General features: G+C 40.1%; 1 protein-coding gene across 4 annotated transcripts in view; it reads right to left on the bottom strand.

The window, feature by feature from the left end:
- The window catches only part of SLC25A12 (solute carrier family 25 member 12), a 167,063-nt gene extending 141,759 nt beyond the window's left edge, over positions 1–25,304 (bottom strand). Inside the window, exons 1-2 of one of the 4 annotated variants that reach the window (XM_033944419.1) lie at positions 25,269–25,304; positions 24,159–24,206 (exon numbers count right to left, since the gene is read on the bottom strand). In XM_033944419.1, the coding sequence (XP_033800310.1) occupies positions 24,159–24,206; positions 25,269–25,289 (69 nt within the window). In that variant the 5' untranslated portion in view covers positions 25,290–25,304. The other 3 variants (XM_033944420.1, XM_033944421.1, XM_033944418.1) reach the window with 3 other exon arrangements.
- Positions 25,305–25,677: the final 373 nt, after the last annotated feature.

Genomic DNA, 25,677 nt, shown 5'->3' with positions numbered 1-25,677 from the left:
AATGAATACAAGAAAATATAATACCCCCTCCCCTCCCAAGGCCATTATCTTTCAAACAGCTTCTGGTTCATTCATTTCTGTAATGTCCCAATGGGTGTAAACTCTTCAAATCTCCATGTTCCATGTTACCGTATATACTCGAATATAAGATGAGATTTTTGGGCTATAAAGGCCCTAAAATGGGGGTCTTGTCTTATATTTGGATCAGCGCCCCTGCCCTCCTGGACTTCTTGCAGGCCTCCACCAGCTTGCTGTATGACCTGGTGGGCTGGGACAGGAAGGATCCTTCCCATCTCCTGTCCTGGCCAACTCTGACAATTTTTTGCCTCCCTCCGTGTACCTTTTTGAATCCCTGGTAGTCCAGCGGTGTACCGGGCAGGAGTGAGCTTTTTGCACTCCTGCCCCATGCTGAGCCCCTCCCTGAATGGTTGCCTCGAGTTCTCACAGCCCAGTGGTGTACTGGGCATGAGCAAGCTTTTTGTGCTCCTGCCCGGCCCTGAGCCGCTCCCTGAATGGCTGCCATCAGTTTTTGCGGGACTCATGAGAACTGGCAGCAGCCATTCAGGGAGCGGCTCAGGGCCGGGCAGGAGCACAAAAAGCTTGCTCATGGCCGGTTTACCGCTGGGCTGTGAGAACTTGAGGCAGCCATTCAGGGGGAGCAAGGGGCAGGAGCGCAGAAAGCTCTCTCCTGCCTGGTACACTGCTGGACCACCAGGGATTCAAAAAGGTACGTGAGGGAAGGCAGGAGGGAGGTACAAAAAAATTGTCAAAGTCAGCCGGGACAGGAGACGGGAGGGATCACTCTTGTCCCGGCCTAACACTGGACCATCAGGTAATATGGCAGGCTCAGTGGAGGCCTGTAGGACATTAAGAGAGAGGGGGATAGAGCCTGGAGGGGAGGTAGAGAGGGGGGGGGACTGGGTGCAGAGCCTGGAAGGGCATATGAATATTACCCCCCACCCCAGGTTATATTCAAGTCAACTTTTTTTCCTCCTTTTTGGGGGGGGGGAAAAAGGGTACTTAGACATATTCGGATTGTCTTATATTCGATTATATATGGTAATTGAATCATAAAATCACCAAGAATTGTCTGTTGACTTATTTCTATGTATCTATGTGAACTAATATGACCATCACATCACTTGGCTCATTCAACAAATCATTTTAAATTATGTTCAAGGAAGTAAACAATTAAGTTTCAAGTTTATTGACTTTTAATATACCGACCATCAACAAGTATCTGGCCGGTTTACAATAAAAATTTAAAAAAAGATAAATATATAAAAAAATAATGAAAGTGTACACCAAAGACATTAACTAGACGGACTTGAAGGTGAGGGAAAGTAGGAAGGATGGGGGGAGAGTTACATGTTCAAAAGAAGAAAGGAGAGAGAGGGAAGAGGGTAAAACATATAGGGTGGGATCACTTTATAAAAGCGGTTGGCTGAATATGAAAAGAAGAAAAAGACAAAGAATGAAAGAAAGAGGAGAAAAGGAAAAAAAAAAAATATATATATATAAAAGGAAAAATCTAAACACAGGAAAAGGCATCGCTAAATAAGAAAGTCTTCAGGCTTATCTTAAATTTGTCAAGTTGATGTTCGGATCGGAGTAGCTGCCCTCAAATTGAACATATGTAAGTGCATTAGTATAATGAACTTTGACTCTGTAAACCATTTAGGTATCATCACAGCCCACATAAAGTGACTATTCTATAATAACATTTATGTGTACAACTCTTCTTATAGATTGCTAAAGTTAAGTCAGTACCAATATGCCTATTTGCAAAAACGGCTATGGCTGGTGTAAGTGGGCACGTCTATATGCAGCATTTACGAACACAACTTATCGTATTCTATATGTGTCCATGCCCTGCCCATGAATAACCCCTTGCATTTTACATACTGAGGTGTCCCTAACAGATTTAGCACACGCTAAATGTCATGCAGTCCACTGTACATCTATGGGCTTCTTAACATTTAACACACACTAATTCATTAGCACATGCTAAATCCATTAACACACCTTAGTGAAAGAACCCCTTAGTAGTTTGCACACTTAGAATTATAGAATAGTGCCGAGTGCTCTGCTAGCACTTATGCACACAAGTATACATTCACAAATGCATACACTTCTCCCTCCGTATTCGCTGTGATAGGGGATTAACAGAACCGCAAATACAGAAAAACCGCAAATAACTATTTCATATGTTATTTGCTGTTTTCTATTAAAAACCATCATGAATATGGTGAAACCGTGAATAACATGGCGGGAGACCTGGCCTGTTCCTGAAGGAGAGTCAAAACACGGTGAAGAAAGCGATTTTCTCTGAAAACGCTTGCAATCAGCAATTTCTCTATGCAAGCTGATGTAATTTGGGGGGAGAAGCCAGCAAACTAAAATCTGTGAATAATCGAAACCGCGATTGCTGAAACCGCGAATACGGAGGGAGACCTGTATACTTAGTATTAAGCATGCAAGTGGAACAAGTTTAAGGGCTCCTTTTACTAAGCTGCAGTAGCGTTTTTAGCACGCGCTGCAGATTAGCGCATGCTAACCCCCGTGCTACACTGAAAAACTAACGCCAGCTCAATGGAGGCGTTAGCGTCTAGCGCGCGCTAAAACCGCTGGCGCAGCTTAGCAAAAGGAGCCCTAAGTGTCCTATAATGAGGAGAAAAGTGCATACAGTATAGATATAATCAGACAAAGCTCTACCCACTTAGGGGCACATTTACTAAGCCAAGTTACTTGTTAACTCAGCAGTAATGAGCACCATTAGTTAACGGGGCTAATGCAGATTGGGTGGGAACTGCACTTTACAGTTAACACATACAATATGGTGCAGTCAATGCCACCTTAATTGGGGTTTTGTGTTATCTGCCATTTGGTTAAGGGAAAAGTTCCAAAAATATTTAATAGAAGAGAAAATTTATGATGGCAGCAGTCTCCATGTGTAAATATTTTAATAAAGTTCCTGCATGAATAAGGCAGGAATACATGCAGAATGCTAGTAGTCTAAGAAGGAAATGCAAAACCTGGTTGCCTCAATGAAACAGTATTTAGAATTGCTCCTGTTTTGAAAATAATGAGAGGAATATGTCTAGACATGCAAGATGTTAAGATTAATAAATATTCCCACGGTTTACCGCCTAACGACCTCAATAAGCATTTGCTTTGGTATTAAATTAACCCCCTGTTTTACTAAGGTGCGCTATGCATTTTAGCGCATGCTAAATATACGCAAGTGCTAACTGCTAATGCGCCCATAGACTAACATGCACGCGTTAACGTTTAGGATGTGATTAGCGCGCGCTAAAACGCTTAGCGCACCTTTGTAAAAGGAGCCCTCAATGTCAAAAAAATGAAACCTGCATCTGAGAACCGACAAATTCAGATTAAGGTTAAAGAGAATAATTTTGCTAGAAAATGAAGATTCTAAAGAATCTCCCCGATTAGTGATTTAAACCGATTCGATTTAAATCAAATCTATCCTTGTGACTGAAACAGCATCTTTGTTTACGTATAAATCTTTTTTATTGTTATGCATAACAAAGCAAGTACAAATACAGCAACATGTCCAAAATCGTCTCAAAAGAGGAAAAATTATATCATCCAACACTGGATCTTAGGAAAGCAATGATGGAGTCAACCAAACATGTATCAGATAATCTATGTGTAATTGAGAGAGCTGTACTCCTATCCAGTCTCAGAAGATACCACTGTCATTCCCAACAGCATTTTTGTTTGACTGTAGCATGAATGCCTGCTCCTGAGGCATTACTCCTTAGGGGCATGCCAAACGGACACGTCACCCCCATTTGTATGCCCTTTGTGCGGTCTTCATGCAATTTTGCATGGCCTACCAGGATTTGTAATTTTACCATTTTTTTTTTTTTAAATGTTTAGCTTCTTATCAGTTTTGAAATGCTTTCTTTATTTAACTTTATGTTATGTTTACCTGCCTAGGTATTAGGTCAGGGGTGAGAAAAAGAGGCAGATAATCAAAATGCTTCTAAATCAACTGCGCCAAGGCAAGCAATGATTTTTAGGTTAAGGAATAACAGTAATCCAATTAACATAAGAACATAAGTAGTGCCTCTGCTGGGTCAGACCAGGGGTCCATCACGCCCAGCAGTCCGCTCACGCGGCGGCCCGTCAGGTTCAGGACCTGTATAGTTGTCCTCTATCTATACCCTTCAATCCCCTTTTCCTTCAGGAAAGCATCCAATCCTTTCTTGAAACCCAATAGCGTGCTCTGTCCTTTCACACCTTCTGGAAGCTCATTCCAGGTGTCCACCATCCTTTGGGTGAAGAACTTCCTAGCATTGGTTCTGAATCTGTCCCCTCTTAGTTTTTCCGAATGCCCTCTCATTCTTGTAGCTTTCAAAAGTTTGAAGAATCTGTCCCTCTCCACTTTCTCTATGCCCTTCATGATCTTGTAAGTCTCTATCATGTCCCCTCTAAGCCTCCACTTCTCCAGGGAAAAGAGCCCCAGTTTCTCTAATCTTTCAGCATACGAAAGGTTTTCCATACCTTTAATCGGTCACGTCACTCTCCTCTGAACTCTCTCGAGTATCGCCATATCCTTCTTAAGGTACGGCGACCAATACTGGACACAGTACTCCAAATGCGGGCGCACCATCACCTGATACAATGGCAGGATAACGTCCTTGGTTCTGATTGCGATACCCTTCTTGATAATACCTAGTATTCTGTTCGCCTTCTTAGCAGCTGCTGCGCACTGTGCCGACGGCTTCATTGATTTGTCCACCAGTACCCCCAAGTCCTTTTCTAGGATACTTTCACCCATTGCCAGCCCTCCCATCGTATAGCTGTACATCCGGTTTCTGTTTCCTACATGCAAGACCTTACATTTTTCTACATTAAAGTTCATCTGCCATTTATTCGCCCATTTATTGACTGTCATGCTTAATCCTTGCAAGCTCCTAAGTTATTACTGGTAATACAAGATATTTTAAATCATACTCGGGGGATAGGAAAAGTAGATCATTAGCTAATTTATGTTTCTATATTAAAACAAACTGAATATTTTGATAAATATATTCCAAGTCAAGGCTTATATATTAACCCCAGATCAGTGTGTAATAAAACTGCACGGATTAGGTATTTGATAGGAAATTCCCATGTCATATTATCTTATATAGCTGAAACATAGGGCTCCTTTTATTAAGCTGCGATAGCGGTTTTAGTGCTCACTAAGCACACACAGAATTGCCGTGCATGCTAGACGCTAAGCTGGCGTTAGTTCTAGCTGCGTAGCGCAGGTTTAGCACATGCTAAAAACGCTATCGCAGCTTAGTAAAAGGGGCCCTTGGATTCCAAACCTAAACTTCTAATTTTGTGTATCTGTCCACTAGGCTATAACATAATCAACTGTTCTATGTCTAGTAGGGGAGGGGTGGCTTAGCCTTAATTTATAAAGATTTTTCTCTCTTTGAAATTAGTAGACAGTTGTTCGGGGGTGGGGGGGTTAAAATTCATGGCTCAGAGCTGATCGCATGTCAATTTGTGGACTTAGTTTGTTCCATTTCCTTGGGGGTGCTGCTATTTTACAAACCTTTTTTTGCCATTGTGCAAGACTTGCTTGACCCCATTTGATCGTGATTGGTGTGTGTTTGTTATCTTTTATGCAGTTTGCTTTATACCTTAACCACCATGGACCCCTGAGGAAGGTGTGTTATCCGAAACACGGACCGTGTCGGGTCCCTTGGTTGGCTATAAGGTTGTATATGTTACTGCATTTATTAATAAACAACGCCTGCATCTTGTACATTATCTGCAGTCTGTTCGTTGTTTTCTGCTACTTTACAAACCTCCAGAGAATGGGACTTGAATTCCACATAAATTGTATGAGATTCTCTCACACTCTTCTACCTTTTTAAAGAAGGGTGGTTGTTGTTTGGAGAGGGGGGTTCTTGGGGGGGGGGTCTAAACCTGCATTTGGATGACTCCAAAGATGTATCCACTTGCCAATTTGTTCAATTTTTACATTCCTTAAAATTTAGGTCCTTCTGCTCCTACACTTCTAGGGGAGGAGGGGGGACACAGAAGCGAGAGGGGCAAGGGCAGGTCAGGTGTATCAAGAAAAAAAGAAGGAAAAGGCCTCATGCAAAAAGTCAAAGAAACAAAAAAGTAAGACAAAAGGGGCAGCAGTTGTCAAATCAAATGTCAGTTTATTATATCCAGTGTCATGTGGCTCAAGAAGAATGATCCAATATATTAATGTTTACATCTATATTTATGTTTACATCTATACATCTATTATTTATTGTCAAATTTTTTAACTCTTAATTTGTCTTTTGTAGTTATGTTTGTACATATTTGATCCCAAAATATCTGATCCCTGATGCAGCCTTTTTTTTTTTTTTTTTCTGAAACACAGCTGTGTCAGATCATTCTCCTTGTGCCACTTGATTCTGGATTTAATAAACTGATCTTAGATTGTACAACTGCTGTGCTTTTTGCCTTACTTTTTTGCTCCAGGTCAGGAGTGTACCTAGGAATTAGGTGTGCTAGTTATAGAATTCAAGGAGTTACATACCTAACCACCAACAGTTAAGTTGCAAGCACTCAAGGGCTCACAGCTAAAGTTAGGCACAAAACTGCAGACTTACACTATTATTCTATAACAGCAGCTTTGCAGGAAATGGCTATTATAGAATTTACGCTTAATATGCATCATCCCGGTGTCTAAATTATGGCATTCACTTTCCTGAATCTATGCTGCAGTAAAAAAAAAAAAACCCCAAAAAAGTAAAGAGGGAAATCAGATTGTATGGTGTCCGATATTGCATCAAGAAAGAAACTGGAAAGACTAACTAGCTTTTATAATCTTTACTGGTCGTCATACTCTGCTTCTATGATGGGAATATCATTTGAAAGGGTACAAATAGGCATATTTCAGCGTATGTTTATATATTTATTTTTATTAGCAATATCTGCTATACCGCCTAGAAAATAAAATATTTGTTCTTCTATATATTTTTATTTATTTAAAAACGTATTGACTGCAGCATCCAACAAGTCCGCTTGGGATACAATAAAACATATACAATAAAATCATAACAAACAGACAAACAATCAAATCATACAAGAAATATAAAAACATTCAAGAAAAAACTTACAACACTGAGCAACAGCTATGCACCAGATAGCAAACACATATGTGTGGCACAGTGGTTAAAGCTACAGCCTCAGCACCCTGGGGTTGTGGGTTCAAACCCACGCTGCTCCTTGTGACCCTGGGCAAGTCACTTAATCCCCCCCATTGCCCCAGGTACATTAGGTAGATTGTGAGCCCGCCGGGACAGACAGGGAAAAAATGCTTGAGTACCTGAATAAATTCATGTAAAACCGTTCTGAACTCCCCTGGGAGAACGATATAGAAAAAAAATTGAATAAAAAAAAATAAATAAAAATATTTCACTAATTCTTTGTAGGGTTGAAATCCATGTATTTTGCTAGTTTGAGCAGCTTCAATTTAAAAACATTTTTTAAAAATTAGGAAATTATTAGTATAATTATCATTAAGCTTTTACTTTAGTCAGGATAATATGGATTTTACTAAAATGCAGGGTTCCTGGGTCTCCTATAATCTTCAGCAAGTGCCATAAAATCTTCCCCTTGCAAAATTTCCTGCATTTCAACACTGGGAGTGGGGGGTACAAAGAAGGGAGATTCCACCATGCTACAAAGTTGAAGGGCAATGTCCTATTGATGCATTCCAACACCCCCCCCCCAAAAAAAAAACCACAAAAACACACACACACTGATCATACAGTCAGAGAGAAAGAGAGTGCAAATACACACTGGGCCACTTCCTTCTTGGGCATTGGCTGCAGATTTGAACCCCGCTGACATACAGAAGTGTATCGCAAACTGTGTGCCACAGCACAGGTGAGATTCTGGGTGTGCTGTGTGACACTGGCAAGGAGGAGTCATGCTGGCACCGGCTGACTACCTACAGTCAGCCGACACCCGCACCTCTTCTCCTTGCCTCTCCTGCTCTAGCACTTCCCACTGGCGGCTCAAGGCCTTGTCTGGAGGGCCCTCACGCATACACAGACATTTAAATGATGATGTCGCACATGCATTCAACATCATCATGTCAACATGTCAACATGTCAACATCTGCACATTTCCTGGTGCCCTCCAGCCATTGCCTGGAGTTTACTGTGCCACCGAGTAGTTTGCAGGAAACTGCTATAAAGTGCCCTGTAGAATTCAAATTAGCAGTCAATCCCAGAGCAGTGGTGATTCATACAGCCTGATGTGCAATACCTCTGTTCCTACTCTTGCATGTTATCAGTTTGAGGTTGGAAGATGATTTCTAAACTGGGTGCCAGCAAAAGAGGGAAAGGAAAAGTCCAGTCTGAGACTCTGCACAGATATTCCCCAAACAAGTAAAAGGGGGGAGGGGCAAAAGGGAGTTAGGAAACAGGGAGGATAGCAGTTAGTGAAGTGATTGAATGGCTATAGAAGTGACGGGATAAGAGGAGGGTGCAGGGTGTGAGTGAGATCAGAGCAGGTGGAGGTGGAGGTGGGAAGAGAAGGAATAAGGAAACTGGAGGCACTGTGGTGTGAGAGAAGTAACACTATCACATCTTGAATATTGTAACTCTTTATATTTTGGAATTACAGCTAACTTGTGGAACTTTGCCTTCTCTCACTCACTGGCTCTTTTTTTCTTCCCTTCATATTTTTTTTTTTTTTTTTTTAAATAAATACTGTTAACCGAATCAAGCTCCTTTGGAGATGATCCGGTATTCAAAGCTATGTTTTAGGGCTCCTTTTACGAAGCAGCTTTAGCGCACGCAACTTTTAATCACGCGCTACCCCCACGCTAGCTGAAAAACTACTGCCTGCTCAAGAGGAGGCGGGTAGCGGCTAGCACGTCCAGCGGTTTAGCACGCGCTATTACGCACGTTAAACCGCTACTGCGGCTTCGTAAAAGGAGCCTTTAGTTTTAGTAATGAATACTGTATGGCAGTTTGTCTTATTTTTGGGACATCTAGATTCGAGCATGTGACTCCACTTTTTAGAGAGCTTCATTGGCTCTCGATTCAAGAGTGAATACATTTAAAAATTTCTTGCTTTGTTTCCAAAGACTTTCATAGGACTATTCCTGATCAACTGGTCTTATATAGTATTTATATTTCTTTCCTGATAAACTAGATTGGAGATTGTCCAGCAAGTTTGATTTAATGTTTCCTTCTTTTATACCTCTTCGTTTTAAGAAAATTCTAGAAGTCTTTTTCTTATGAAGCTGTAGCTATTTGGAATGCTCACCCAACCAGGATTAGAATTATTAATTCTTATGTCCTGTTTAAGTCATTTTGGCCCCCTTTTATCAAGCTGTGTTACAGTTTTTTTTTATCGCAGGTTGCTGCGGTAAAAGCTCCAGCGCTCATAGGAATTCTATGAGCATCGGAGCTTTAACTGCAACAACCTGTGATTAAAAAAAACCCCTAACACAGCTTGATAAAAGGGAGCCTTTATTTTGGCAGCTCGCTCTTCTGAATTAGTTCTTCTATTTTTATTTTTTTTTTTATTGTGCTGTTTTGTAATTTAACTAACATGTGTTTCTGTTAAAGTTGTAAACCACTTCGGGAACTAATTTTAGGGTAGAATGTGGTATAAAAGTGTAACAAATAGAATAGTAATCAGAGGTGTGGATCAGAAAAAAGCATGAGTGAGAAAAATAGAGTGTTGTGAGCATTAAAGGATCCTTCCTCCTCCTCCTCCTCCCTCTGCTCCCCATACAACCTTCATTCTGGAACTTTATGTCCCTACCTCAGATGCTTTTCTCTTCCTAGCATTAGCCACTATGATTCCCTTTCCCCAATCTCTGGAACAAAAACTGCATGCGACAACTTCAGAAAATGGTTTTCTTTTTATAAAGTAAAATCTGAAACACAACTTAATATGCAAACATGCCACATAATTTTCGCAGTATTTTGGAAACTCCACTGCAAAATTTGTTCTCTTTGCTTAGAATACTGAAAGCTCTGCCATAAAAAAAATTAAGAGGTGGGGGGAGGGGGAGAGAGGAGGGCATCTGTTAATATGTCATGCACATCAATGATTTGAAGACAGTATAATCAACTTTTTTCAGGTCTCTTTTGGGGAGGAAATCATGAGGGATTGATATCTGACTAAGACTATTAAAAAAATAAAATAAAAATCTAAATGGATTCTTTATTTAGATACTTTAACACCACATGGGATAAATTAGATTATTTTCAACAAGTACTAATGTGCCTGACACATTATTAAGATCTTTATTAACCTGGGTTACTCTGATAATTATTTTAATAAATGCCTAATGAATGGCTTTAAATTATACTTCCTTAACAATTACAAATAATTATGAGCTGTAGTGTCATGCACATATTATCCCTACAAAGCAGCAAATCAAACAAAGCAAATTTTCAGGTAACCGATGCTTAATTCATTATACACAGACAGACCTGGACAGCAGCAAACTGGGGAATTTTTTTTAAATTAAATATGCATAGCCTAGAATTGCACGCGCACTAATTCAACTGTATACAGATATATCTCATTCATATTTCTTAGGGGTATTAAAAAAATTTCTGACATTTGTGGCCACCAGGAGTAGACTTAGGGCCTATTTTACAAAGCTGCGCTAGCGGCTGCAGCATGGTAACGGCCCCGAAGCCCATATAGATTTAAAGGGCTTCGGGGCTGTTGCCGCGTGGCAGCTGCTAGCACGGCTTTGTAAAACAGGCCTTTAGTGGTTAGCACAGTGGGCTGAGAACCTAGTGAACTGGGTCCACTGAAGTAGAGAATGACACGGTGACAAAATTCATCACCATTCCCTTCCCAGAGGATAACCGCGGGAAACCATCTTCATGTCATTCTTTAAAGAGAGAGGGAAGAATCAGAGTATGAATGGCCACAACCACTGACATGGGATTATTTCCCGCGGTTATCTGTGGGGACGGGAACGGTGATTAATTTTGTCACCATGTCATTTTCTACACTGAAACACCTGGTGAACTGGGTCCACTGAAGCACCTGGTGAACCTGGGAAAAGTCACTTAACTCTTCATTGTCCCAGATACAAAACTTAAGATTATAAGCCCCCTAGGCACAGAGAAAGTTCCTTATGAGGGACAACCTGAGAAAAATTAAAGAATTATGGGATAAGTGGCGATGTTCTGTTAGGAATTGTTTATTGGACAGAAAACAGATGGTAGGGTTAAATGGCCATTATTCTCAATGGAGGAAGGTAAATAGTGAAGGATCTGTACCGGGATCAGTACTATTTAACATATTTATAAATGCTCTGTAAATTGAAATGGCAAGTGAGGTAATTAAATTTGCAAATGACACAAACCTATTCAAAGTTGTCAAAACATATGAGGACTATGAAAAATTGCAGGAAAACCTTAGGAGATTGGAAGGCTGGGCATCCAGATGGCAGTTGAAATTTAATGTGGACAAATGCATAGTGATGCACAGCGGGAAGAATAATCCAAATCATAGTTACCTTGTGATAGGGTCAGTACCCAAGAAAATGATCTGGGTGTGATTGTAAACCAACGCTACGCTGAAATCTTCTGCCTGGTGTTCAACTGTGGCAAAAAACCGTAAAGTATGCAGGAGGCTAGGAGTTATTAGGAAAAGAATGGTAAATAAGGCCTAAGCAGGGTAAACATAACCGCGCCCTAAAGCGACAGTCCCATCTGGGGTGCCACTTGAGCTGCGCAAAGCGTGCTACATTATAATGCCTCTGTACTGCATCCTCACCTTGAGGATAGCGCACAGCTCTGGTCACCGTATCTCAAAAAAGATATAGTGGAATTAGAAAAGGAATGAGGAAAAGCTAAAAAGGTTGGGGCTCTTCAGCTTGGAAGAGAGGTGGCTGGGGGGGGGAATAACTGAAGTCTACAAAATCCTGAGTGGTGTAGAATGGATAAGAGTACATTGATTTTTCACCTTTCCCAAAAGTACAAAAACAGGGGACACAATTAAATTACATGGAAATACTTTAAAACAAATAGGAGGAAAAATTATTTAACTCAAAGAATAGTTAAGCTCTGGAACTTGGTATACTTGGTTTTAAGAAAGGTTTGGACAAGTTCCTGGAGGAAAAGTCCATAGTCTGCTATTTAGATAGACATGAGGGAAGCTACTGTTTGCCTGGATCAGTAGCATGAACTGTTGCTACTATTTGGGTCTCTGCCAAGTACTGTGACATGGATTGGTCATTGTTGGAAACAGGAATTTGGGATAGATAGACCATTAGTCTGACCAAGTATGGCTATTCTTTTTTTATTTTTTTTTTATTTTCAACTTAAATTTCAAGTATTACACTTGTACAGAAAGCAAGAATAGAATAGATATCAAATACAATAGTAATATAATTCCTAAGTTAACAATTATACTATTTATGCTCAAGTCCACAAATTAAGATCCAAGAATTAAAGAAAATTGGCGAAATTATAAGGAAAAACAGCAAGTATGGCTATTCTTATGTTCTTAAATATCTGCATACAATATATGTAAAGCGCTTTGGTTGTTCCACAGAATGGCAGTATATGAAATCCATGATCTGCATTTTTAAAACTTGCCTGCATAATTTAACTTGCAACACTGCACATGCAAGTTATAGAATATTCATTATTTATTTGGTTTTATATTCCATCCTCCCAGGGAGCTCAGAACAAGTTTGCATGCATATTAGTATGTTTTTATACAGGGTGCTGGCAAACATGGTATGGCAGGACATTGTCTGACAAAGATGGAAAACAGTTAAAGCATGGTAAAACATAACATAGTATGGTGAGATATAGCATGATGAGCATTGAATGACAAAACATAGCATGAAAAACCTGGTATTACATATACAATATATGGCATGGCAACATAGCATGGGAGATATAGTATAGAAGTGTGGCTAACCTAGTATGACATGACAGTATATATAACAAGGTGGAACCTAGCACTGTAGACATGGGATGGCAAATATTGTGTTGTGTAGGTCAGTACCAAGTCAAAGAAGAGTTTGTAGGCCATTACTAGGTCTTTAAATATACATCTTTTGTCAATCGGCAGCCAGTGGGCAGCGCCGTGGTGATTGGGTCTCATATGTGAAGATTTCTCAGGAGTCATATGGCAGTGATGGCAGCCAAGTAAGATCTGTTTGAAGCTTCATGGACATATCTGACCTTCAAGCAGAACTTATCACCATAACCAAGGAATTTGACTTATTTCCCATATCCTTCTGGATGCAACATAAAATCTCACTCTTCATTCACAAAGTACTATGCACTGGCATTCCATTCTATCTTTCCAGTATATTTAACCTTACAACCTCAATTAAATTCCCCCTCCAGCCTTTAATCACCAGTTGTAAAGTACGGTATTAGGCAAATTTGCTTCTCCTACTTCAGCCCTTATTACTGAACTATCTCCGCCCCAACACCCCCACCCTCCCAAGTTAAGGAGCAAAATAAATTGTGGTTGATTTAAAAGCACTTTAAAGATTCAATTATTCAGGGAAGCTTAAGACGAGTCCTAGACAAACTCTACCTGAGCTCAAATTGAGGCAATGATATCAATGCTTCCCTTTCCTTTGTCTTTCCTATTCCACTCTCTCCTATAGGTTTCTCCTGATAACACTGCATTGTCTTCTTTTTTTTTAACCTTTATTTTTGTACTGTAAATTACTTTGATATACTGCCTTTCAAAATTTACAGAACAACAAAGTTAAACTAAACTTTACCTAGAATATTAAGCTCAATTCTGGAAACTATGGGCTCCTTTTACTAAGGTGCGCTAGCGTTTTTAGTGCGCGCTAAAGATTAGTGTGAACAAACCATGCGTTAAATGAAAAATACTAACGCAAGCTCTATGGAGGAGTTACCGTTTAGCGTGCGCTAAAACCGCTAGCATACCTTAGCAAAAGGAGCCCTATATCTCTGAAAAGTTGTAAGAAGACTGAAAAGTAATTCCACAATAGGCCAATGCCTACAACATGAGTTATATTTGGTAAAATTAAATGACCAAAATATGTAAAGGAAATACAAGGAGATACGATATAGAGTGACATTCAAATAATCTCAAAGATATAGCACAAACTCAGAACTCCATTTTCAAAGAAAACTAAATGTTACAGTATGATATTCCCAGAAGCAACATCAGGAAATATTTCTTTAAAAAAAAAGAAAGTGATGAATACGTGGAACAGCTTCTGAGTTGAATTGGTGGAGGCAGAATTCAAGAAAGTCTAGTTATGAAGATGCAATAAGGAACGCAGATCAAATTAGTCTTAATGCAATCACATCAGGAATGAAACCGACACGCTTAAAGGTCTTCAAGTACACTTTAAATAAGCTTAGTCTCGCCTCCACTTGAGGATATACTGCATATACAGTATCTTGGAAAAGTCTTCACACCTTTGTATATTTTTCACATTCTAATCTCTATAAAAATGCAATTCAAAATGCTGTTAAGTACGAGTTTGTTTCACTGATCTACTCAATATACTCCACACTTTCAATGTGAAAGTACAATTACAGAAATATTCAAAAAGTAATTAAGTACAGAAATTTTTGGTTTCTAAGACACACTTTTGTCACAGTACTCCCAAATTAGCACCTTTTGCAAAAACTGCTTAGTTTAAAGCTCATAATTGCTGGGCTCCATTTAACTTATATCCAGTCACAGCAATTAAGCTGATTCAAATACTCCTGGATAAATAATCAAGTTGTTTTTGTTCCATGAAATGAATTTGAAGCAAGGGTCTAAACATAATGAACATGCGGATGCCATAAAAACTCCAGTATAAATTTATTCCAAATTTACAGATTTAGGGAAGGCTATAAGAACATTTAAATGTGCTTGAACACCCCTTGGGTATTGTTAAGTCTATCATCGTAACATGGAAATAGTTTGTCTCTACCAAGAATTACCTGAGTTAGGCTAAACCTCCAAAGCCAGCAGCCATAGGTTAAAGAAACTACCAAGGAAGGTCACCGTGAATCCTAAGATTACGGTACTTTAAAATTATTATACAGGTCTGTAGCTAAGACTGAGGAAAATGCTGACTGTTCAGACATTTCACGATTATTCTGTAAACATACTCTGTATAGAAGGGTGGCAAGAAGGAATCTGCTGATGAGAAGCCATATGTTGTATCAGAAAATGCTGCAACCAGACCGAGTTTTGGAAAGAAAAAATTTGATCAACTGTCACCTCTGTTGAGGAAATTACATTGGCTTCCATTTCAATTGAGAGATCAATTTAAATGTGCCTGTATAGCCTTTAAAATTTTACATGGCCTATTTGTTCCTTTGATGTCTTTATCTCTAAACATCATGAGATCTTCAGGCACGAGAACAAGCTCTCTTTTCTATCATTGAGAGGAATCAAGTCCATTAGTAAAATTTCACACTCCTTTCCATACTTACTAGCTGCGATATGGAATTGACTACCTCCTCAAATTAGATCGGGTTTATCTCTTCAGATCTTTTGTAAAACCTTAAAAACCACTGTTTCATCGCTTTTTAGGCTATAGCTCCAATGAATGTTAATGGATTTTTCTTTGTGATCTAATTATGTAAACTGAATCGAGCTCATATTTCTAGGTGATGATTCGGTATAAGAATTAGATTAGATTAGAATTAAGGAATATCACATACAGGTGAAACAAGGTTTTATGATCTGGTAAGACAAAAAAGTAGACCTTTTGGCGTCAGTGATTTATGCCATATGGGGCTTACTAAACACCATCCCTACAGTAAAGCACATTGGTGGCAGTATTATGTCACAGAGATGCTATGCAGCAGCGGGGACAAGGCGGCTTGTGAAGTTCAAGGGAAAGATGCATAGTACAAATCACAAACACATCCTGAAGGGAAAATCTGGTTTAAAAACATAGAATATGATGGCAGAAAAGGGCCTACGGCCCAACAAGTCTGCCCACTCAAATAACCTTCCCCTCTAAGTTCCTCTTTGAAGTGAGCCCACGTGTTGATCCCATTTGATCTTAAAATCAGTCACGTTACTGGCCTCAACTACCTGAAGTGGAAGATTATTCCAACGGTCGACCACTCTTTCAGTGAAGAAGTACTTCCTAGTGTCACCATGGAAATCTCCCTCCCCTGATTTTCAGCGGATCCCCTTATCGCCGTAGGGCCTGTAAGGAAGAAGATATCTTCTTCCACCTCAATGCGGCCAGTAACGTATTTGAACGTCTCTATCATATCACCCCTCTCTCTGCGTTCCTCGAGAGAGTAAAGGTGCAACCTACCTAGTCGTTCTTCATAAGGGACATCCTTGAGTCCTGAGACCATCTTGGTGGCCAATCGTTGAACCGATTCCATTCTTAGCACATCCTTCCGATAGTGTGGCCTCCAAAACTGTACACAGTACTCCAGATGTGGTCTCACCATGGTCCTGTACAGCGGCATCACCACCTCGGGCCTTCGGCTGACAAAGCTTCTCCGGATGCAACCCAGCATTTGTCTAGCTTTAGATGAGGCTTTCTCCACCTGATTGGCTGCCTTTATATCTTCACTAATGATTACTCCCAGGTCTCGTTCTGCCACAGTTCTGGTTAAGGTCTCACCATTCAGAGTGTAGGTTCTGCATGGATTTCTGCCACCAAGGTGCATTATCTTACACTTTTTGGCATTGAAATTCAGCTGCCAAAGAGTAGACCAGTGTTCCAGAACAAGTATGTCCTGTGTCATAGCGTCGGGCATGGTATCTCCGCTCACTATGTTGCACAATTTAGCATCATCGGCAAATAATGCAATTTTCCCCCGAAGTCCCTGAGGCAGATCTTGTATGAAGATATTAAAAAGGATTGGGCCCAGGACCGAGCCCTGCGGAACTCCACTGTGCACTTCCGACTTTTCAGAGGGGGTACCGTTTACCACCACCCTCTGATGTCTACCACTGAGCCAGTCTTTAACCCATGCAGTTAATATTTCTCCTAGCCCCAATGAACTCATCTTGTTCAAAAGTCTACGGTGTGGGATGCTGTCAAAAGCCTTGCTGAAGTCCAGATACAACACATCCAGGGACTCTCCTTTATCCAGTTCTTTTGTTACCCCGTCGAAGAAGCTGATCAAGTTGGATTGACAGGATCTCCCCTTAGTAAATCCATGCTGGTGTGGATCCCTAAGTCTCTTGTCATCCATAACCGTGTCTAATTTGTGTTTAATCAATGTTTCCATAAGCTTGCACACTATTGACGTGAGACTTACCGGTCTGTAATTTGCAGTGTCTAATCTGCATCCCTTTTTGTGGAGCGGAATGACATTAGCTGTTTTCCAGTCTAGTGGACTTTTCCCGTGCCCAGGGAAAGATTGAAGAGCGCGGCTAATGGTTCTGCCAGGACATTTCTCAATTCCCTAAGCACTCTGGGGTGCAAATTATCTGGTCCCATGGCTTTATGCACTTTGAGCCTTGATAATTCTTGGTAGATGCTGCTGGTGGAAAATTCAAAATTCCTGAACGGATCTTCTGAGCTCTCTCTTGTTTGCAGCTGTGGGCCGGATCCTGGTGCCTCACAGGTAAATACTGAGCAGAAGTATTTGTTCAGTAGGTCGGCTTTATCGGGGTCCGATTCTGCAAAGTTGCCGTCAGGTTTCCTTAGGCGCACTATCCCGTCTGTATTCCTCTTTCTATCACTAACATACCTGAAGAAGAATTTATCCCCTTTTTTAATATTCCTAGCTAAATCTTCTTCCATCCTGAGTTTGGCGTATCTGACTGCCGTTTTGACAGTTCTAGATTTTTCTAGATAAGCTTCTTTGTCTTCTGGTCGATGTGATAGTTTGTGGGATACAAATGCTCTTTTCTTCTGTTTTATGAGTTCTGAGATCTCTGCAGAGAACCATTGGGGTTTGTTATTTCTCCGCCATTTACTCACAGACCTTATAAAAAGGTTGGTTGCCTCCTGTAGGGTAGATTTTAAAGCTGACCACATGACCTCCACATCATCTGTTGTGTCTTGGGTTTGCAGCGCCTCATAGACAAAATTTAGTCTGCAATGGATCTAGAACTGGGGAGAAGAAGATGATCCCATGCAGAAAACAAAAGCAAAGAAAGAGATGCTCAGCAAGAAGCTGAATAGCCCAGTCAAAACATATACCTGAATCCACTTGACATGACATACACAAAATAAAAGACTGTTGTCCACAGACAATTCCCAGCAAACTTATAAAGGTTTGAACTAGTCTGTCAAAAACTAAATCATTCCACTGTGCAAAGTTGGTAAATACAGTAACTTATCCTAAATGGTGCATGGCTGCTACTGCTGCAAATGAGGTTTCTATTGAGTTTAGTGTGGAGAGAATTTTTTACAAGGCACTGAACAAAACATGCTTTAATTGCTATGGTGCAAAGAATAACAACGGCTATGCGAGTCCACATTGTCTGTGTAACTCAAATGAAAGAAACAAAAATAACACTGAAGTATACACAAAGAAAATCACAGAAAGTCCAACCTGACATCATTTATTGACAATCCATACTCCCCCTACTGAAGCAAAGGTCCTCTTTTAGAAAAAATGTTTCCTGAAGAACATTAAATAGAAGTAAGCTCTTCATGAATCCGGCTTTCACCCTCCAGTAAAATGGAGTCTTGTTCATTCTTTGTGCTGATTTCCGACCAACCTTGCAATATCACAGTTATAAACCCACAAATAGCAGCGACAACTCAGGAATGAAAACAAAGAACTCAGAGCTTCTAGGAGTTTTATTGTAGAATCCAAATAATAAAATCTGATGAACCAAAAGGTACAACCTGACATGGCTATGTTTTGACATGGTGAGTCATACAGCCAAGGATAGATATGTAATGTATTGATCAATTGTCCATTAACCATTCTAAGGGCTCCAGCATCCGCAGTAACTTCATGCAGTGGGTATAGCTAATGGTGCCAATATGCTGGCACTCAGCACATGAAGTTCCTGCAGATGCCATGTTCTTTATCTCCATTTCTGAACTGAAACTGCTATTTCTGCATTTGTCTATCTGCAGATATTATTCCTTTAGCCTTTGTCAATTACCACAGTTATAAATATGGGAGCAGGACTTTAGACAGCGCCTTTAAGGCCCCACTACTTAAACACCAAGACATTTAGGCCCGATTTTCTTATTCTAGCCCAAGTTCTGTTCTCTCCGGCATCTTGGCTGTGTTCCCTTCCTGCTTTTCTCCAACAAAGCCACTGCCTCTCCAGCTCCTTCTCAGCTGCCTGGGATCCTGCTTTCCTACCACCTAAAGGGAGACTGCAATTCCCACTGCCTAATCAACAATGTGTGGAACAATCACAGGTGTCAGTGCACTGAATATGTCATAGGCATCAACTTCACATAATGATTAGCAATGCTAAATACAACACCTGAACACAGTTAAAGCATTTGCTCAGTAATGTGGGCACTTGTCACCTAAAGAGCTAGCCTCCACACCAAAGATCATAGGTGAACAGCCTCATCTAACCAGACCTGCATACGCAGATGGATATGCAGCTCTTCCTTGCAATACTGAGGTTGTGCTTCATCCACTATGAACTTTGGACTTCAGGTCCCAGGTGCTGCCAATAGCTGCCCTAAACCAACAAGTTTCCTTATAAGGTTTGCACATTCTCTGCCCTGAACCTCCACTCCCTAACTCCTACACCACTTGGTGTGTAGTCCTACCCTAAGAGTCAAGAATATTGTCACATTTGGCATTGTATGATCATACAAGCAAGGAACATTCAGGATACTATGGCACAACCCTTCCCTATGGAGGCCAGGACAGTATTTCCCAATTCCTTTGTGGCTGTATTTCGGGACTTTCATCACATTGGCTCTGTTGAGAGCCCTAGCTGTTTCAGGCATGCGAGGTTGCTCCGCCTTGTCTGAGTCACCCGAGCGCTGGAACTTGTTCAGCGTGCCATCTAAGGCACATGTCAAAGGCTTGTGCTTTGCGAAGTGACTGGGAGAAGTGGCTGCATGTCTCTATATGTGATATGTATTTTATAAATTAAGTTTGACTTAAGTTTTATAGGCATAGTGTACTATATTAAGATCTCACTGGTAAAATGGCAAAGACAAACGGTTATTTATTGGTTTTTGGGGTTCTTTATCCGATTTGTTTTAAAAGCTGGGCAAGTGTAATAGTAAATGTTGAACCTATTCCAGTTCTCTTTTCTTGGAATCATCCTTTCAAATATGGGGTCCCCCCGAGAGCCCCGCGATGCTTGTACAATTATGGCGAATCAGGTCCGTGGCAAATTCCAGTTTTGGTTTATACAAAAAGAGAGAGAATTTTGAAATCAGTTAATCAATTGACTCTGTTTTTGAGTTCAAATTTTTCTCACCTAAAGGGCACTTATTTAAATATTCATTCAATTAGAAATAAAACTAACTTAGTACTAGATTGATTAGAAGAAACTAAACCGGATATTGTTCTTTTAACAGAAACTTGGTTGATTTCAGATAATGATCCATAATCCCATTATCCAGAAGCTTAAAGAGAGAAGGTGGGTTGGCAATTATTTTAAGAGATTCTTTTGATTTTGAAAAATTAGATCTGAGATTAACCACAAATTCTGAAAGTCTTATTTGTAGATTGTCACAGTATTACCTAGATGACATTTTAATTGTTACACTATTTTATATTCATCCTAAGAAATGGAAATTTACGAAAGATGATTTTTATGAATTTATATCGTCCAGTAAAATATTTGGTTCGTTTTCTTAACTTCATCCCATGTCCTCTCATTTCAGAGTTTCCTTTCAAATGAAAGAGACTTGACTCATGCACATTTATATTATGTAGGTATTTAAACGACCATCATATCTCCCCTCTCCCGCCTTTCCTCCAAAGTATACAGATTGAGATCTTTAAGTCTGTCCCCATACACCTTATCACAAAGACCATTTTAGTAGCCTTCCTCTGGACCGACTCCATCCTTTTTATATATTTTTAAAGGTGCGGCCTCCAGAATTGTACACAATATTCTAAATGAGTTCTCACCAGAGTCTTATACAGAGGCATCAGTATCTCCTTTTTCCTACTGCCATACCTCTCCCTATGCACCCTAGCACACTTCTAGCTTTCACCGTCAACTTTTCAACCTGTTTGGCCACCTTAAGATCATCACATAAAATCACACCCAAGTCCCGCTCTTCCATCATGCCCAGACATTTGCCAACTGTCCACAACCCATGTTATGATGAGAATTACTCACATGTCCATGTGTGTATATCAAAATAACTAAATAAAAAAATCAAAGTTGAAGCTTATTTTCTCTGTTTCTGACTGAATTTATACCCTGGCACTAGAGCTTAGCAAATCATACTAGTACCCAAGTATGAACACAGGTTTATAAAAGCTGCCCTTCCGACTGGGTGTTAGGCAATTATCAACAAGTCAGACCCTTTGCCTATCCCCTCGCTATGGAATGTATAATTCACCTATTGGGCTCTTAATATAGAAGGATAGACAAAGCTGTTACCTCACCTTTGGTCCCTGAGGCAGTGAGTGAGGTACAGTTTAATAGATGAAAGACCAAACAAATATATACTACACTCTGACGATAGCCCTGCAAGCTCCTAAGAGAGGCAGCAATACTGTTGGGAATAAGCAAGACAGGAGCATAGCTAGGGAACCAGAGCGAAAGGAATTCAAGATAGGAGACAGAGTAAGAGAATCAGACCCAAAAGTCCTGGTGCCCTAAAAGGTTGTGACCAGACATCACATCCATAAACACATAAGATCAACTAAGTGCAAAAACTATGTACAAAAGGCATCTATAGAACACTAGTTTAATACAAGCTGAAAATATTATTCTGGAAAGCGTAAATCTAGATTAAAACAAACACTTACTGCTGTCATACAAGAATGGTTCAACTATAATTACACACTTGTTAAATACATTAAATCATTGGTTTGCAAGCATAATTTGTTCCAAAAGCATGCTTGTACATCAAAGCGAATTTCCACAACCCCAAAACTTTAATACAAAATACTGTTATGTACTCGTATTGCAAGACCTTGCTTGTTTAGAACAGTCACTACACTCTTGCAATGTCAGACAGAGAGAGAGAGAGAGAGAGAGAGAAAGAAGAACCATCGGCTCAGTTGCAATTATGTATTTGTATTGCAAGACCTTGCTTGTATATCAAGTTAAAATTTAATAAAAAGTTTTGCTTGTCTTGCCAAACACTTGCAAATCAAGTTACTTGTCTTATGGAAAATATCAGGGTTTGATTTAACACAGATAAGCACCACCTTGTTTTATTGTTCATGATAAAACTTGATAATAAAAGAATTTCAGAGATACTTTAAGATCTATGTGCTAAAATATATAGCTAAATCATTTGAAAATAGCTCCTATAGGAGACTAGTGTTCACTCTCAATAGCCCTCAATAAGCAGCTGAGTTTCATCTACACTTTCATAAAGTACCCAGGGAGTCTGCTGAACTATATCACATAACCAAAATCAGAAAGCATTAATGCAATGAGATCCGCCTAGTAGTTTAGGTAGTAACACTGCTTGGTGTTTCCCTGTAAGACACCCAGGTTGAGTTTCTGACCCAGCTTCTGCTCTTGACACCAACAAGGCCCAAGGATGCTGCAGAAAGAGCACTCATAGCCCCAGAGAAAAAGAGCATCCCAGCTACTGATAAAACAGCAATACTTAATGACTAGCATAAGGGCATACGTATGCTATGTTCCTGTGGGAAACCTGGTCTGTGCCCTTCAGTGAAGGCCTTCTGCTACAATGGCCATGCTAATGGAATGAGAATAAAAACAGCAAAAATATTAGGCAATTACAAAAAGACGGCAGCTTAAAGTCCAAAAGTTTTCTCTCTCAACATTAATAAACTCGGCATAACTATGAATGTCGAATTTATTAGTTAACACTATTTAAAAAAAACAAAAAACAAAAACCACCACATTTTTGCACACCAACACCTGCTATTAATATTCTCAACTGGCAACAAAATAGTTTGAACAGCCTCAGCTGCTAGAATAATAAATATTATGTTTGTAAAGGGGGGAAAAAAAAAGTCTTGCAAATGCTGATTGAAGCACAGAACTCAGGCAAAACAGGTTTCTCAACTACCTGCTCCTGGACATCTAGATGTTACCAACAGATTAATGAACACAGGGAGACCAAGATAATATTGTGTACCAGATGCCAAGCAGGATCTACATGTAATGAGCCCATTTTTAAAAAAAATGTACTCCAAGTTTTTTTTCCCCCCCAAACTGCACTTCACTGATGTATAGTCAATTTTTTTACCTGCCTGGTCCAAGTCAATTTTGCGTATGTTTTTGCTACAGAGTAATAATTAATAAACTACTTTGCACGAATTTGCATCACAGCAGCTCATTAACTATTAATTGTAATAAAACCATATCAACACAAACACATAAAATGTGCAAATGTCTGCAAAAAAACCAAGTATCATCAAGTATTGCAAATGCATGATCTGCTTAGGTCTTGAATTATGTAATGCTGATGTGTTCCACTGCACACCACTTAAAAAGGATTGTGATCCAGTTCAGCAGTTTATAAATTGCTAAATTAAACTAGCTGTTGTGTTAGTGCACAAAAAAACCCCCATGGGTTTCTATACTTGTTGGTACAATGCCTTGATGGCATTATTTAAGTACAACGGACCACAGTGCTTTTTTTTAAAAAAATATAAAACTAGCTCCTAATTCTTTGCAGAAAGAAAAGTAAAATTGTGTTAACTTTAGCTGATATTCAACACCATCCTTATAAGAGATCGGAAAGCTTTAAGAAGAGAGGGGCAATGTTGTGACATCTGTGGGTCTGCTTAAGACAGGGGTGTCAAAGTCCCTCCTCGAGGGCCGCAATCCAGTCGGGTTTTCAGGATTTCCCCAATGAATATGCATGAGATCTATTAGCATACCATGAAAGCAGTGCATGCAAATAGATCTCATGCATGTTCATTGGGGAAATCCTGAAAATCCGACTGGATTGCGGCCCTCGAAAAGGGACTTTGACACCCCTGGTTTAAGAGAACAAAATGTCCTGTTATAGACTCTTCTCAGAAAAGAGGCACACACAAACATCTAAAATTACAAAAAAATTTAACAAACATAATCAAGCATATTAAGCAACATACCTGTAGGAATATATTCCTTAATTCATTAGGATCCGCTCTTTTTATAGACTGCAATTACAAACCAAAGAAAATAAAACACTTCATAACAATAATCTTATTTTAATCTTAACAGCTAATTCAGTCTATACTAAAATAATCACAGTACAACACTCTCCTTTTATGGTGGCTACCAAGTTTAACAGTCCTAGAAATGTCTTATCAAAATTATAAAGACAGGTTTTATGGACTGATCATATCTGAACATTAGTGCACAGCGCAATTACAGACTGGAATTTCACTATATGAAGTCTTCAATCACCTGGCACTCAAACGCTGCTATATTCATAGGGCCCTTCCAAGCAGTATTATCAGAATCACTATCCCTTGTAAGAAAAAGATATTCCCTCTTGGAAATATCATAAAATAAACTAGTGGAACGCTTCACATTCCTAGACTCTGAAGGTGTAACTCTAGCAAACTGAACGTACTTAAGATGTCAGGGCAGTTTACTCTCTGTAGCCGGAAAGTTGCAGCACGGCCAACGCCCGACTACTTTCCACAATTTTGTAATAAAAAACAGTTCTGAAAACAAGGCAGCCACAGCACCCGGCGAACTGCCAGGGCAATGAATGAGCATTGCAATGGAACCGTTTGCATAGGGATTTCGCTATCGGCATCCAGCAGCAGGCAAGCGCCGCAGGCCAGCCATCAGGGCCGCACATCTGACAAGCCGGCCGCAAGCTCGTCTCGTGCAGCCGGCAGCCCTGCCTGCATTCACACGCGCTCCACCTTATCTGAACCTAAGCAAGCTGTTAAACATTCACCACTATCAAAGCCCACAAAGCAAAAAGCGCCCTGCATCGAGTCCCTTATGCAAGTCTCGGTTAGTTAGAGTCACCTTGACCGCCATGCTGAGGGAGTGATGTCAGCGTGGTGTGGGTGTGCGCGCGCGCGGACGCACCGCCTCTCCGCGCGCCCGGTTCGGTCTCGCTCGCTGTTGTCAAGCTGAGGTGAAAACGCTGAAAACGACGGAGATTGGTCGGGTTCCGTCCTCGAGCGCCCAGTTCTAAATACTCAACACTAGAGCTCTTCATTATTCCGGCCTCTGCCCTGTGGTAGAAATAAACTTACAGTATCTGTAGATTTTGCCATCCATTATAAAGCCCTACCCTATCCTTCTTCAGGGCCCGCGAATACATTAGGCAAGACAGGACAGTTGCTTAGGGCACCAAAACCACCTGCAGTCAAAGCAGCATAGTAAATTTAAACAAGCCACAGGAAACTCAAAGAACCATCACTGCATACTTTTATCTGCAAAGTTTCAGGTTTAAAAGTAGGATATCCAAAGGCATATTGTGTACTTGTATAGTTTTTGGAACTGGTGACTGTTTTTGCTATTTGACGTTGGCATTTTGTATACAAATGGTTGATATACCAATAATGATATTTCAAAATAAAAGCATTATGTCAAATTATGCTTTTTATAGAATTGTTATAGGTGATCATTCATAGGAACCAGCTCTTTGGGTGCTTGAGCACC

Source organism: Geotrypetes seraphini, chromosome 5 (genome assembly GCF_902459505.1).
Source record: "Geotrypetes seraphini chromosome 5, aGeoSer1.1, whole genome shotgun sequence".
Taxonomy (NCBI): Eukaryota; Metazoa; Chordata; class Amphibia; order Gymnophiona; family Dermophiidae; genus Geotrypetes; species Geotrypetes seraphini.
Note: the sequence above shows the minus strand (reverse complement) of the source record. Positions and strands in the feature narration are given on the sequence as shown.